Consider the following 16,241-nt stretch of genomic DNA (forward strand, 5'->3'; position numbering starts at 1 on the left):
GTCCAGTAGTGACATCAGGCCTGGCAGTGACTCCTGTCTAGGCCTATGGGATAAGCGGAGGCAGAGAGCAAAAATCATCAGGGTTTGAAAACTCCCATTTCACTTTCCACATGGACTGAGTAGGAAGGTGTAAAGCTGCCAGAAGCATCAGCACCCTTTTTCCTTGCCCTGAGGCTAACATGGTCAGGCAGGATAGCAGGAAGGACTCTCACCGCTGATAAATAATGAGGGATGTCAAAATGTATTAGCCACTATAACACGGTCCATGCTGTAATGAACCCATGCTAACACCAGCCACACGAGCTGTGCCCTGGAGAGTGGGAGGGTCTGCTATGAGAGCCTCTCCTCTTTGCTGGTAGTGGGAGGAGGTTGCTGGTGTAGGCCAAGCCTCTGGTGTCCATTAAGCTCCATGTCTCAGGCTACAGGAAGGACAGAGGGAGGTAGTCCAGATTCGGGGAGGAGGTGCTCCTGAGAATGAGGAGAACCCCTGGCCTTAAACTTGGGTCCCTAAGTGTTCTATCTGCAATTCACATCTGTTACTGGACATTATCTTCTGTCCCAAGTTGATGGTTTCTGAGTCCAACTTCTGGCCCTGTTTCCCAGCCAAGACCTCCACTCCTCCCTCCCAGCTACATGGCAAGCCCAGTCCTGACATTTGGGTCTCTAAATCTAACATAAAGAAGACTTCTTTACAGAGACCACTTGAGATGCCAGAGCTTGGGGCTTTGGCCTCTTCTTCCTCCTGATGGTCTTTGGAAGCTGCTCCCTCAGCTCCCTCCTGCACAGAGAACCCAGGTGGGTCTGTGAGAAGCAAGACCTCTCAGCTAGGCCATTGCAGCTACTCAGGGCATCCCAGCCAGCCACAGGGAAGTCAACATGCAACAGATCCTATCTCAGGCTTGAGAGACTTAGAAATTCAGGACTCACCCCATTCACACACACACACACACACACACACACACACACACACACACACACACACACACCCCGAGCACTTACCATGATTTTAGCCACCGCCAGCTGATCTCTCTACTCTAAAACAAAAAGGCTCAGAAACCAGGGAGATGGCTTAGGGATTGGGTACAGGCCTTGTATGTACAAGGCCTTAAGCTAGATCCCTGGCCTCCCAAGCAGCATCACTGAATTCCAAACATTGAAACATCAGATGACTGATGTGCTGAGTATTTCTAGGAGTGACCTTTGTACCCCCTGAGCATTATTTGAGTAGATCCATTTCCCCCCAAAATGACTCAGTATTCCTCTGTTATACCTAAGTTCTTCATAACTCAGTAAGATAGCCAAGATAAAGAAGAATAGAACATACGTTTATTTTATCATAGTGGGCCCCAGGGTCATGATGTCTGACCTGATTCAAACACTGAAGCTGCATACTCTAAAACTACATACAAAAGCAATAGATGGTAATACAAGATTAACTGCTAGCTGCATTGTCTATAGTTCAAGCAAAACATTTTGCCATGCTTTCTGGTTAAATACAAAAATATAAGACATGGTTACAGTGATCCATAAAATGGACAATGGTTTCTTTACATAGCTTGGGGTTAGAATATATATATATCCTGGTGTTTAGCACAGATTTGCATGATCAACACAGATAATTCATGCATCAAACAAACAGTCGTTAGAATATAACATGTCCTGTTATTTAACATTGAGTTACCTGGTCAGCCTAGAAAAGATACACTCCAGAAATTTGCTGCTTGCAAACCTGAGGCTTTAATTGACTCAGCAGCACGTGGACATTGCTTTTAACTTATTTAACAAATTATTCTAAAACACTCCAATATTAGCTCTGCTCATTGCTCTGTATCCCTTCCCTCCCCTTTTGGCCCCTGGCCTTATTCCTGAGCCCAAGTTTGAATGCTCACCCCCTTCAATGATAATTAATTGAGACTTAAGGGCTGGTGTGAAAAATACAGGTTTTGGCTAAGGGTTTCCATGGGATGGGATCAGGGTAAGTTAAAGGTCTGAAGTCATGAGTGAAGCCAGGAGTTCTATCTCAAACCCATTCAGCAGTAGTAAGTGGTTGGTAGGTCCTTGAAGAATGGAGGTCTTGAAGAATGTGATGTGGTCAGGCAGCCCTTCTTTTCTTATGACCTGGGGACTACCATCTAAGCCCAGCTCCCCCAGAAGCACACTGAGTTACTCCTCATCTGTAGCAGTTCCCACCTCACTGTGGCCCTCTTGGTGTGGCATGAAACTTACTGAGAACAGTGCTCAAAGCCAAGAGGCCCTTTCTAGGATTGGTTGTTTGATGTGTGGGTGCAGGAAAAGGAGCTCCCAAGTAATGCTGAGGGCCCTGGGATTACCTCCAGCTGTCCACTGACTGGACTTAATGCTCAGGTGCCATGATTCAGTTGTGCTGAAGCCCAATATGCTAGGGACTGGCAAGGTTACCCCAATGAGGCCAGGAGAACCACATCAGGCCAAAACACAAGTTATTTCTAAGCAGTCAGACCTCTGGACTATCTCCATGACCCCTAGAACTGGTTGTTTCTTTTTTGTTGTTTTTGGGGTTTTTTCGGGGGGGAGGTGTCACACCCGGCAGCGCTCAGGGGTTGCTTCTGGCTCTGCACTCAGAAATCGCTCCTGACAGGCTTGGGGAATCATATGGGATGCCGGGATTCAAACCACCGTCCTGCATGCAAGGCAAACGTCCTACCTCCATGCTATCTCTCTGGCCCCCTGGTTATTTCTTTATTCTCATTTAGTTCCAACTGGGAGCCCTGGGGATGACTGAGGTGCAAAAGCACCTACAAATGTGAAACTGAATTTGACCCCTGATATTACCCACACCCTCAAAGGGACCAGGTACTGTGTCATGAGCAATTCCACATCCGGGATGGAGTCACACTGAGCCCTCACATTTTAATATTATCCTAAAGCTAGAAATCTTGGGGGACCAGGCTCCCTCAGGCATGGGACCCTCACATGCTCCCTGGTGTGGCTTTTGGCTCAGTGGCTGCTCCATGGTGGAAAAGGAGGCAGAGCCAGGGATGCTGGAAGCTGTTGTAGATGAGATGCAGAGTATGCAGATGCCATCTGGGCAGGATGGGGTGGAGTCAGGAGGTCAGGAGCAGCACATGTGTGGACAATTTCCTGAGTGAATGTCACTGATACCCTAAAACAGCAATTCCTGTGACACCTCAGTGAACAGCATTTTCCCTTTGTTTCTCCCCCTCCTGTCCTTCACACCACTGAACTGGCAGACTCCCCTCCAGGTCAGAAAGCCCAGGTATCCCTCCCTTCCAAACCATATGCAGCAAGTATAGAGTCAGACCTAGGTGTCCCCAGCATTTGTTTCTCTCATTCCCAGGCTCCCTCAATTTCCACCTTTTCCTCACTCCATGTCTGCTCCTCAGCAGCCCAGACCCCTCCCTGCATGCTTTCTTGGCTGGGAGTCATGGTGTATGCCTGGGCCCTAGTCCAGGCCAAAGAGGCAGAGCTGATCCGTGTTCTCTTCTGGCCATGTGTCTGGGCCCATCGCCACTGCCACTCAGCCTCTACACCGTCCCAATTGCTGCTCCCCCAGAGTCCCTGCCCTGCCTGAGAGGCCCCAAGTGCACCCTTTTTCAAGGGCTTCCCCAATCCCCAACTCCCAGCAGTCGCTTCTTGGCCAGTAGCATGTCCAAAGTATGTTATAGTCCTAGACCAGTTTGTGGTTGGCCCCTTTCGAAGCCTCCAGCTTGCTTTAAAGTCCCACTTTGGAATTTCTTGTCCCGCTTTGTGCAAATAAAATTCATCTCACGTGAACCACAGTGACCAGTGTATAATTTATGAAGACTGTAAAGGGCAATGGAAAAGGCTCCTGCCAGCTCCCACAGAAACGCACCACATTTTACAGCACTGAATGGCTGCATGGGAGAGCTGTGCCTCCACACTGGTGGCTGTCTCAGTACAGAGAGTGGTTCCTGGAAAAGATAAACAAACTAAACCCAGTTCCCCTCACACTGCTGTCTCCAGGCTTCCTCCTCAGATGTCTTGCCCCCTCCAGCACACACTTCCCAGCTCCATTGTAGACACTTCGTTAGGTTTTCATCTCCCCAGGTCTCCATCTCTCCTGTTCTCTCTCTCTCTCCAGGTTTCTCTCTTCCCAGGTCTTACTCTCCCTGAGTCTTCTTCTCCCCAGGTTTCTCTGCCCCCAGGTCTCCATGTTCCCAGATCTTATCTCCCTATGTCTCTGTGTCCCCAGGTCACCATGTTCCCAAGTCTTCGTCTTCCAGAGAAATGTCAGTAGCTTCATTTTCTCTATTGAAACTTCCTAGCAAACCATAGTTCTGCCCCAATCAGGACTTTTTCCCTTGAAGGTAGAGGGAGGACCTTCAAATGTTCTTCCTGCCACATAATTTGTATATACAGAGAGAAAATTATGGGAAATTATCTTGCATATTGTTTTCCCCAGGGGCTGGGCTCACAGTCCTTTTACATTTGCTTTGTATCTTCCATCCTGCTTGAATACTTGATAGAGTGTGCTGTACTTTTTTTCCATTTCAAGTTTTTAAAGTATGCAAGTAATTCAAACGCCCATTCACCTTTTTAGAGATTCACATCCTATCAAGCATCAGGCCTCCCTGAAACAGTTTCTACCTTTCTAACTCCCTCTCCACAAACATTGGCATTTCTCAGCAGTGGACCCTTCCAACTTCTGGTTTGCCTTCATAGACAGATTTATGAAGGGGAGTAGAGTTACATCTTCAGGAATCTGTGCGGACGTGATCCGATTGCGCTTATATTTATTGCTGTCTTTAACTAAACAATACGTGTGGAAGATCTCTTCCTGCTGGCCCATCTCGAAGCATCCTGTCTTCCTTAACAGCTGCATGATGCTCACACGCAGGTGGTGTTGTGGAAGTAATCACTCCTCTATTGAAGGACCTAGAGGTGGTTTCCAGTTTTCAAGCTTACAAACAATGCTTCCATAAACACCCTCACGCACTTCTCTTCATGCTCAATGGGAGCATTTTTCTAGGCTGGATAATGAGTGGCTGAATTGCTAGGTGGGAGGGCATATGCACTTTTAATTTGAAGACCTGCTGCTGAATCACTTTTATAACCAGATAAGGCCACTAGCAATAAAGAACAAGAAGCCAAATGGCCCTGGTGTCCCACCCGTGCCCCCAGAAGAACAGAGAGGGTGGAAGCATGGTCTGCTTGCCAGCAGTGTGGGTTGCACCATTTTTGTGAGACGTGGACACCCTTCCCTGCCATCTCCCTGCAGCTCAGAGCCCTCTTCCCTGTTGCCCCACCTGTGGGGTCCCGTTTACTCCTTTGTTGGTTATTTGTGTATCCTCAAAGAGCTCCCAGAATGAGAAATTGATTCTCACCCCCTGTCCCCTTTTGGGGGGAGATCCTGGTAATATTTATCCGCAGCAAATAATCCACACAGACAGGAGGGTAAAGGGGTAAAAGGCTGGACGAAGAGAGGCCTTTGTCAGCCTGCTGCAAGCTCCAAAAAACACCTGGAGCCCGCCAGCAAACTCTCCAAAAGACCCCAAATACCTCGCTCCCACACTATTCATTCGGCTCTCAACAGCGCCCCTACCTGGAAGGTCAAGGTGGGACAATAGGCAAAGAATAATCTTACGGAAATGTTTTCATATACAACACTTCCCTACTCCCCACTTTTTGCTGCAGATTCAGCCCTTATGAGTGGTATGATGCTCATCCCTGCAATCCAGGTTCTGAGGTGGTGGAGAACAACTTCACTCTGCTCAACAGCTTCTGGTTCGGCATGGGCTCCCTCATGCAGCAAGGTAGGCACCTCTCCTGGGCCCCTTCTCTATACTCCCTGGGCTTCCTTTCTCTGGGGTATGCCTGGCCTTCATACACGCAGCAGAGCCAGTGTGCTCTGTCAGCCTGTGCTAAGCCATGGGGATGGAGCTAGCTGGATGTCCCACAGCACTGCTGTGTGTGGTGCTCGGGCTGATCAGATTAGCTGTACCCACCTGTGGCGTATGGGGATTCTGTTTCACCACATAGGCCTGGCTTTCTGGTGCCAACCTCTCTGGTCCCCACACTATAGACCAGCTCATCAAGCTGAGTCTGGCAGGGAGCAGACAGAAGGCCATGAGCAGGGCAAGCCATGGCCAAATTGGGATCACAAGGCCTGGCTCGGGGTGAGGTCCTCCCTGGGAGAGGAGAGCAGATACAAGCTGTGAGGACCTGGGAATGTTGTCAGGACAAGACCCATAGCTGACCTGACTATGGGAGCCCTTCCAAGGGCATTGGGGATGGTGCACACAGATGCTATTGGCCTCTGTTTATTTGTGCAAGGGCCTGAGCATGTGACATGGGAGTCCTAGAATCCTGTCCTAGAATTCTGCACCAGGGCAAACCTCCCAGCTGAATGCCTGCTCAGGGCTTGCAGCACAAATACTTTCACAGAGGTGTGGGGTCACAGAGAGAGAGAGAGCAGTTTGGCCAGTAAAGACCCCCTTGCACCCAGAACACTGAATGAAGCTCCAGAAGCCAGGTTGGGTGCTTTTGCTTCTGCATCTCAAGTCTCTCATCCTAGGCCTTCTTAGAGGTTAGGGAAAACCAGAGTCTGCTGTATTAGGGTCCTACTAAGGCCAGCAAGTGACTAGAGGGCAGGTGAGGAGAGAGGACCAGGGATTAAGTGACCTTCTGTGTCCCTCCCTCACCTGAGTGTAACCTTAGGCCTCAACACAAAGTTTGGTCCCTGCATAGGTCTATCAGTCCCAAATGAATGAATGAATGAGTGAATATATAGCCCCACTATGCCTGAGCACCTGGGTCTATACTAGCAATTGAATACAAGAGGAGAAAGGACAAATCTATGCACATGTGTGTGCATTCACACACATACACACAAATACATAGCAGTGAAGTATTAGGATCCGGGTAAAGGTCCAACGGAACCAACAAGGCTCATCAAGCAACTAATATGAGTCTTTCTCCTATGGTGAGCAGCTGCACACATACCCCCCAACCTGCGGCCATCCAGGGAAAGGCCAGGCAGGTGAGACTTGGGGTCTCTAGTTGGGAAGGGAAACTGAGGCACATGGTGGCTTCCAGGAGCCTGGAGATCTCAAAGCAGCTCTCACAAGAAGTGTTTCCTTCTCACTGGGAGTAAGCATCCAGAAGACTCACCTTGCTTCATGGTTCTTCATCCTTGTCCGGTGACAGGCAGAAAAGATCTGGGAGCCCCTTTATGCATAATAACTTCTCCTCGTCCACCTCCTGCTGCTATTCAAAGCACCAGCTCCTGATGTATTCCATGTGAGGTTTTGATTAGGAGGGAGAAAAATAGTTACGCATTGAAAAACTCCCTTGAGTGAATTCTTTGAGGAAAAAAAAAAAAAAGAAAAGAAAAATCATCGGTATCAAAGCAGGCGCTTTTCAGATTGCCAGTCCAAATATTCTGGAAAGTTCAGGAGTCACTTGCTATTTAAATCTCTTGAAAGCGGTCTAGTTAATTACTTCAGTTGGAAGGTTTCATCTAAATTGTGTGCCGCACCCGAGGTCGGGGAAGAAGAGCGATCTGACTCGGCAGAGAGCTTCCTAAAGTGTTGATTTTTCTCTTCCTGCACGGCACCTCATAACAATTTGTACCGCACCTTTATTTCCCACACAAGTTTCTCCTCCAGTAATGGCAGTGTGATGATGTCTGTGGTAAGGCTGGGACAGAAGAAGGATAAGGCTCAGTGCTTTGCAGGGTCCCAGACAGCAGGAAGATGCCTTAGCAGGAGAGAGCTGGGACACCTCTAACAGAGAGTCGGGGGGTCAGGCTCAGCTCAAAGTTCTGAGCCCAGGCACATCTGTGGCCCCATGACAGTGACACAGACAGTGCTCTCAAGAGCATCTTGTTGCTCTTGAGAATTTATTGAATTCTTGAATTTAACTTATTGAATTTAAGCCTTGGTCTGAGTTCCTGAGAAACTATTTTGCACACAGATTCCACACCCAACATGGCTGCTTCAGTAGTTTGGGGAAGGGGGTGGGTAGGAGGGAGAGTTGGACTACTGAGAGTGTGTGTTGCTCCCAGATGATGCTAACACCAGACCCAAATTGAAGATGTTCTGCCTCTGAGAAAGGCCTGGGCTTGTGTTTAGCGAGCAAGCCTGGTTGGACTGTCCAAGTTCAGCACAGCCCACCTATTCCCTCCTCCCAGGCTCTGAGTTGATGCCCAAAGCCCTGTCCACACGCATCATTGGTGGCATCTGGTGGTTCTTCACGCTCATCATCATCTCCTCTTACACGGCCAACCTGGCCGCCTTCCTGACTGTGGAGCGCATGGAGTCACCCATTGACTCTGCTGATGACCTGGCCAAGCAGACCAAGATCGAGTACGGGGCTGTCAAGGATGGAGCCACTATGACCTTCTTCAAGGTGAGAGTCTCCTCATATCTTACAGTGACACAGCTAACAACCCCCACTAACACACACACACACACACACACACACACACACACATTGCACTGTTCACAATCCAGGGCTTAGTGTCTTCTTTGGGGCCTATTAACTTTGAGGATCTGTGATCATGGGACCATTTTGCTTGGTCCCAGAACAGAAGCTAGAATCTTCTGTATCTGGTACATTGGTGGTATGTCTATACCTTCTTGAGTCATGTGAAGAGGCCTGGTAGGGAAGAGGGAAAGAGAGGAGAGGCACACACACACACACACACACACACACACACACACACACACACACACACACGAGTCCCTGGGCTCTCTTTCTCTTGAGTCTGGGTCTCTGCAGCAGCCACATTCATAGGTTGATCTGGTGTAGGGTTGAACTATGGCCCTCTAAATTGGCTGTGGGGTACATCAGAAGTAGGTAAGAAGCTTAGAACTTGAACAACTGTTCACCATCATTCCTCAGCACTCTGAACTCCAGAAACGTAGGGGTCCCAAGAAAGTCCAACCATCTGCTAATTTGTGTTCTGAAAGTGAACCTGGCTATGACTTGGCTGCTCTTCATTTTCTGTATGTTAACTTAGTTCCCTAGCATTGTTTTAACCTTTTTCTGCCTAAATAGCTGAGAGTTAAGAGACTGACTGACCCCAAGTACCAGTGGCTCTTGTATTCTTCCAAAAATGAATGGCTTTACATATGAATTGCTGCCAGAAGCACTCCCTATGGGCCAAGCTCCATGCTGAATGCTTGGCCTCGCTCCATCTCTAAGGCCAGTCTCAGGAGCTAGTGCTTGTTGTTATGTCCATTTTCACACCTGGTGTTTCTAGGAGATAAGCCACTTGTCTAGAAATTCACAATTCCAGAAGTGAGAGGCAGACCCAGATCTACCTTTCTCCAAAACCCAGGGTTGAGGCCAGTGCTCCTCATCCTTTACCTACTTGTTCCCTTCCTGTGGTCCCAACATCTTACCAGTTGATCTCTAGTTTCATGCCTTATTCCTTATTTCTGTGACTTTTCCCTGTGAAACCTTGGAATATCTGGGGACTCACCTAGATGTGGCATTCAAGCTGCAGCTGCCTTCAACTCACCTAGAAGGCTGGTGGAACCCTGGATGACTAGATACACCCTTAGAATTTCTGGTTCTTAGACGGGAAGGCAAAAGTGGAGACAAGAAAGTTTACTTCTAGAGGATTTTTTTGTGGGGAGAAAGGAGACACTGGGGATTGCCCAGTGATACAGTCAGCCAGCTCATTTAGTGCAGAGCCAGAGAGGTAATACAGAGGTTAAGGCACTTGTCTTGCATGTGGCTACAATCTGACAGTGGTTCAAATCCTGGAACCCCAGATAGTCCTCTGAGTGGTGCCATTAAAATCAAGAAAATATTAAAGCAACAAAATTAGACAGCTCAGTGCTTGAAACCAGATGTGCTCAGGGGAACCCCAAGGTTATACCAAGTGGCACAGAGGTCTGTGTAGTGTTGAGGACCACACCTGGAACCTTGAATGTACAAATCCTGTTCTTAGTTCTTTTTTTGTTTTGTTTTTTGTTTTTGTTTTTTGGGCCATACCCGTTTGATGCTCAGGGGTTACTCCTGGCTAAGCGCTCAGAAATTGCCCCTGGCTTGGGGGGACCATATGAGACGCTGGGGGATCGAACCATGGTCCTTCCTTGGCTAGCGCTTGCAAGGCAGACACCTTACCTCTAGCGCCACCTCGCCAGCCCCTGTTCTTAGTTCTTGGAGCTCGCACCCAGGCTGCAAGAATGTACATTTTTACCATATCCTAGGTGATGCTTCTGATGCTGGCTGAAGACTCAGCTAGGAACATGTATTTGAGAACTACTCCCCCACCTCTTTTCAGAAGAGATCAGTTTCTGGGGGAACTCTGGCTGTCGACCATTCATCATCAGTCTGGGCTCTGGTTCCCACCCCCCAGCCCTGCTCTTCCAGGCCAAGCCTCTGAGTGAGCCTGTGGGGTTCTGAGAGAGGAGATAAGGAAAGAGTTAGGCGAGAGGAATCCACATCTCCCAGGTCCTGGACCTCAGCAGCACCCCCCCACACACACAGCTGCCTCTGCCTCTGTCCCTCCTGAGTAGAAGCAGCTGCTTGGCAAAGAGCAAAGAGAGGAGGAGAGGGTCCCCTCATGACCATGACTGCTGCCCCTGAGAAGCCTAAAACAAAGCCACAAGTGTGTATTGAAGTCACAAGTGTGTATTTAGAGGAAAGGGAAGTGACACCACTGCATGAGGATTTCCCAGGAACCTGCTCTATGTGTTCATGACTATTTGTACATGCATGTAGCCTAGAGCAGGGGAGCCAGTACAGAGGTGTATACTTTTAGATGTATCTGTATATGAGCACATATGTCTTACCCATGAGTTTGTTATGAACACAAATGTGCATGTGAATGTGGATAAGTAATGGGGAGAAGAAGAGAGATTTTATCTCTGTAGTCTGAACATATGGACTATGCCCAAGTATGTGCAGGTATGTAATAGAATGTCCACATGTTTTTTATGTGTGAGTGAAGAAGGGAACATGTGTACCTGCAGACACCTGACTCTTTCTCCATGTTGCCTAGATAAGACATGGGAACAGCATAAGTAAAGTAGCCCATGTGTGTATGTGTTCCTGCCCATGTGTGTATTTGTGCTCCTGCCTGTGTATACATGTCTGTACATGTGGACATGTGTGCTCCTGTTCATGAATACATGTAATCCTTCCCGTGTGTGAGCATGTGCTTCTGCACCTTCTCAGGCTCACCCTTAGACTGCCCACCCTTAGACTCTGTCAGAGCATCTCTCATGCATTACACATGAGCCCATCTCTAAGCAGGGCTCCATCAAAGGCAAGCGGAATAAATAAGGCCAGCGCAGACTCTTGCCACTGATTGGATATCTTTGCCTCCCTCCATGCTAACATGCTCAGATTGGCTTCCAGGAGTCTTGTTTCAGCTTCCCATCAAGCCACTGTCCTTGTCATGAAGCTGTACCTCCACTGAGTCCACCTTCACTTACCTGCCCTGCAAACAGCAAGGCAAGGATGAGGGCAAAAGAGACAGGAAGAAGTTACCCCAAGTCCTGACTGGGATGTAGGAGCCTCTGCTCACAGGCACCGTTGGCCAGAAACAACACTTCCACATCCTCCTGCAGAACTAACTACACTGCTTGCAGTTATTTCTCTTTCTGCCCGTCCACGTGGCCTGCCACTTTACCAGTGATGACCCTTGTCCCGGGTTCCCTTTCATGAGCAACTATGGTGGAACTGTCATATAAATGGAAGGGAGCTTGGATGTGGCCTCCGCTGATGATCTAGAAGCACAATGTTCCCTGCACAAACCTCCTCCTTCCCCTGTCCCAGCCCCTGCCAAGCTTCTGAGTCACCCCATCTCACCCCCACCCACCCCCAGCCAGTTTGGAGCTATGTTTTCTGTGTGCTCTGCGTGTAATGCTGCCGTGTGGGGTGTGTACAGTGATGTGCAGTATGTTGTGTGCAGCGGTATGCAGAGTTGCTGTGTGGGTTGTACGCAGCGGTGTGCAGTGTTGCTATGTGGGTAGAAGGAAGGCTGGATTCAGCCTGAAAATCTGGAGGCTCAGAGAGGTTCAACAACTGACCCGTGATCACTCAGCAGGGCAATGACAGAGCTGCTGCTGTCTAGAGGCAGCAACCACTTCTACAGGCAGTCACTCACTCCCCTGCTCTGTGGCAAAAGCATTAATCGTAATCACCACGGTTGTGTAGCACATACTACTTGCTCTTATATCATCAGAACAGCACTAGGAGCCCATGCTAGTCAATATCATGCCAATTTCACACAGGCCTGGGAACCATTGCTAGTCAATATCATATCTCTTGGGGGGCTGGAGGGTGTCAAATTTAGGGATTAACTTGGTTAACACTGACTTCACACAGCTCAGAGTTTCTAGGTGAGAGTTTGAGCGACTTCAGGGCCTTTGTCCATTGTTGCTTAGGATATAACCATAGTCCTGGGCAGGGAAGCCCATTGGGCAAACACCAGCACCAAGCTGCTCCAAGAATCCCTGTTGAAGGCAGCACTGAAGAACCAGGAGTCTGGGTGGAACCAACTGAGAATGTGAGATGTTAAAGGCAGGTGACAGTTTTGAGCTAGGGCCCTGCACTTCACTTCCATGATCAATGTGTGTTCTTGGGAGGCTATAAACCATCGGAAAAGCTGCTGTGACTGAGGGTTTGGGAGGGAGAAGTGGAGGGAGGGAGAGAGGGAATGGAAGTGTGTTCCCATCTAAAGACAACAGCAGCAGGAAGCCAGACTCTTGGGGGGGTCTCCCAGAACCCTAGCCCCTACCTCCCTGTAGCCTCAGGGCTGCATAGCTACAAGCAGCCCCATCTTTCCTTAGGAAATCTCATTTGAGAGTTGTCAGAGAGCAGCAAACATCACACACAGCATCTCCTGTGTTGTCTTCCCTTCGTCTTAGAAGATAAAAATTAATTAGGAGATGAAAAGGGAGGCCTTTGAAGGCCTGTTTGGCCGTACAATGGTGTATGCTAAAAGCACGGAGGAAACGGGAAAGTACTGTCTGCGAGGAGACAGCACTGTGAAGGAGAAGATGTCGGAGTAAGCTTCTCTGAAAATCCGGCCCTCTATGAAGGTGCTGGAGGAAAGGGACCTCACACAGGGAGGCAACATTGGTTCCCACCATGATGGAGCCAGCTGGGATCTCAAAGCTTGAGACTCAAGCCATCTCCCTTGCATAGACTCACTTGTCCCAGCACTTGTGCCTACAGGGGCCCACTGAGGCTCTGCAGTCCCAACCCATCTTCCAGTGTTTCCCAGGACTCTTGCCTGGCAGGAGGGGTGGTTCTCCTGGCCAGCTGCCTCTCTTTTTTTCTAGAGCCAGGAAATCAGGGGCCTCAAGCAGTCCTGCCCTATTTGTCTTCACTTGCCTCGATTCTCCTGCTGGGTGCAACCAGGCTAGTTCCAGTCTCACAGCCAAATTTCATTGCAGTGCTCACTTCAAAAGACTCTCCAATTGGCTTATCCAGAGGGAGGGAAAGGATGCACCCTTTTTGACTGTGCCCTGTAGTTCTCTCACGAGCCATCAGCCTTGCCCCACCCTCCCCCTACAGGGAGCAGCCCATATCCCTGCACGATCAGGTCTTGGAGACAAGTGCAGACCAGTGTGTCAGAAAGTCAGGTGGATTGTAAGAGTTTAAAGAGGTATTAGATTTAGGCATGCATCTGGTCCCCACGGACATAACCTTTGAAATGTGAGGAGCTACTCAAGCACATGGACCTAGTAGGATCACAGACTCATTCCCCAGGGATAGGAGAGCCAGTTACGTTAGGAAAAGGTCTCCTTTACCACTTGGAAACCCAAGGACTTGCACAAACTCATTGCTGCTACTTCTCCGCATGCAGCTCCTAGTATTCGCTCTCTTTGAAATTGATATAAAATTTTATAAATACACCAGTATACATTTTCTTGTACAAAAACGTTAAATTCTCAAGATTAAGTATCTTCAGTTGGGGAAAATCAATTCACTTCTTTAAGGAGGTTGGAATTGAAAGTCATGAGCCTGAAACTTACTTTCATGCCAATTTCCTTGATAAAAAAAATAAAAAAGGCTTCTCTGTCCTGGCACGTTGCCCTGTATTGGCTGCTCCAAACAATTCCATTAATTGATTTGGGTGACTGGCCCTGAAGCAACGGTTCCCACCAGAATTAGGACAGGCATGATGACTCAGAACCTTAGGACTAGGAGACTCTGATGGCTGGGATCAGGCTGTAGCCTAGGACCCTGGTATCTAGGCCCAGAAAGAGGAGAGGAACCTGCCTTTCTAGAGGATCTAGCCATCCCTGCTAGAATTCATATCTCAGGGATGTGTCCTGAAGTCAGAATCAAAGACAGAAGGACAGAACTTAATGAGAAAGAGCTCTGAACGTTACGATTGAGAAGGGAGCTCCGGGATAGAGGTTAAGCATAATGCATGACCTCCATAGAGAAGCAGACCTCAAAGATGCTCAAATTCCTTGGAAATTTTTTGGTTCTCAAAGTAGGATAATCAGAAACTTCTGAAGTTACAACCAGCTTCATGTCTAATTGTCACCTCTGACTTTAACTGAACAGACTCTGGCATCCTTTTTCGTGTTCCTCCTCCCATTTTTACCTGTTGAAAACTTTGATTCTGAAGTATTTCTCCCTAAAATTCATTGAGTCTCAAAGCTTTCCCAGCTCTCAACTTGAATTTCTTTGCCACTTAGGGTGGAGAATTATTGAAGTCTCTCCATTTACTCTGCATTGAGTTGGGGGATAAAGGCCAGCATTTGAAGGATAAGTTCTAACTCCACTCTTAGGCATGAGTAGGTCAAGTTTGATGATGGATTGACGTAATGGAGAGTGAGTAAGTAAGATCAGGCTGATGGAGAAGTGAAAGGGTGGTCAGATTGTGGATGGATGGGGAAGATAATGCAGGGAGGGAGGGATAGTTGGATACTTAGGTGAATGGATGGATAAACAGATAACAGGCTGGTGGATAGCAGATGACATCCAGGTAATTTAGTAAATTAGTGTTGATATAATGTGTGGATGGTTGGGTATGAACATGAACATGATGAATGAGAGGAAGGAAGGAAGGAAGGAAAAATGGATAGATGCGTGAATGGATGAATGAACAATGGCTAGATAGATGGAGTGTGGATGGATAGAGGGTGAAATAAAAAATGAGTGCATTCAGGAATGAATAGGAGGTAAAGACAGTCCTGATGGCTTATCAATACAGAGTTCTCACTGTTCTAGAAGAAGGAAAACCTGGACACAGGAGAGCCTAGGATGTAAAAGGAATAGAGTCATCAGAGCCAGTGGCAGCAGAAAATTTTCAGTAAGCAGGATAGCAGAATGTCTAAGGAGCTTGGGAATCTGCAATTACTTTTCTTGGACTTGAATGATATGATTTGTGGAGTAGTTAGGTTTGATTCTCAGAAAAAGCAACTGTATTGGGAATGGGAAAAGGGAAGGGGCTGTGAGAAGAGAGTGTCATTATCTATTACAGCAGCAGAGCAAGTCATAAGGGATCCAGAGACATGGCAGCTGCTCTGCCCCCCCCATATGGTCTCTTGGGCCGTAGTCACCCCAGATCCTGGGCTCCCATATTCATGGAGCATCAGCTAAATCTGCTTCCATTCCATCACATGGGCAACACCAAACATGGCAGCCAACTTCTGTAGGCAATGGGCTGAAAGCATGTGGCAGTGAGTGCAATCGGAGCACAGCCCACCACTCCTGTGGCTTCAGAGAGCCATAAGGCTGGCACGCACCCCAGGGGAGATGATGATGCCAAGAGCCCAGATTATTGGAGCCAGTGAGAAACTTTTGACTGGGCAGGAAAGGCATCAGAATGAAAAGAAAAGTTGGAGGGAGACAGAGTTTGAACACTGAAATCATATAGAAAATGCAGTCTAGGGCTGGAGAGATAGCACAGCAGTAGGGCGTTTGCCTTGCACGCAGCTGGTCCAGGATGGACAATGATTCCCGGCATCCCATATTGTCCCCTGAGCCTGCCAGTAGTGACTTCTAAGCACTGTTGGGTGTGACCCCTGAGGAAGAAGAAGAAGAAGAAGAAGAAGAAGAAGAAGAAGAAGAAGAAGAAGAAGAAGAAGAAGAAGAAGAAGAAGAAGAAGAAGGAGGAGGAGGAGGAGGAGGAGGAGGAGGAGGAGGAGGAGGAGGAAGAGGAGGAAGAGGAGGAGGAAGAGGAAGAGGAGGAGGAAGAGGAGGAGGAGGAAGAGGAAGAGGAGGAGGAGGAAGAGGAAGAGGAGGAGGAGGAAGAGGAAGAGGAGGAGAAGAGTCTATAGTCCCAGAAGAATAGA

At 48.3% G+C, this 16,241-nt stretch overlaps 1 protein-coding gene across 1 annotated transcript in view; it reads left to right on the forward strand.

The window, feature by feature from the left end:
• Nucleotides 1-16,241, forward strand: part of GRIK3 (glutamate ionotropic receptor kainate type subunit 3) — a 189,436-nt gene that overhangs the window by 165,397 nt on the left and 7,798 nt on the right. Inside the window, exons 12-13 of the mRNA XM_049774672.1 lie at nucleotides 5,656-5,774; nucleotides 8,153-8,370. Of these exons, the coding sequence (XP_049630629.1) occupies nucleotides 5,656-5,774; nucleotides 8,153-8,370 (337 nt within the window). The remainder of the gene's footprint in view (nucleotides 1-5,655; nucleotides 5,775-8,152; nucleotides 8,371-16,241) is intronic.

Source organism: Suncus etruscus, chromosome 6 (assembly GCF_024139225.1).
Source record: "Suncus etruscus isolate mSunEtr1 chromosome 6, mSunEtr1.pri.cur, whole genome shotgun sequence".
In the NCBI taxonomy this organism is placed as follows: domain Eukaryota; kingdom Metazoa; phylum Chordata; class Mammalia; order Eulipotyphla; family Soricidae; genus Suncus; species Suncus etruscus.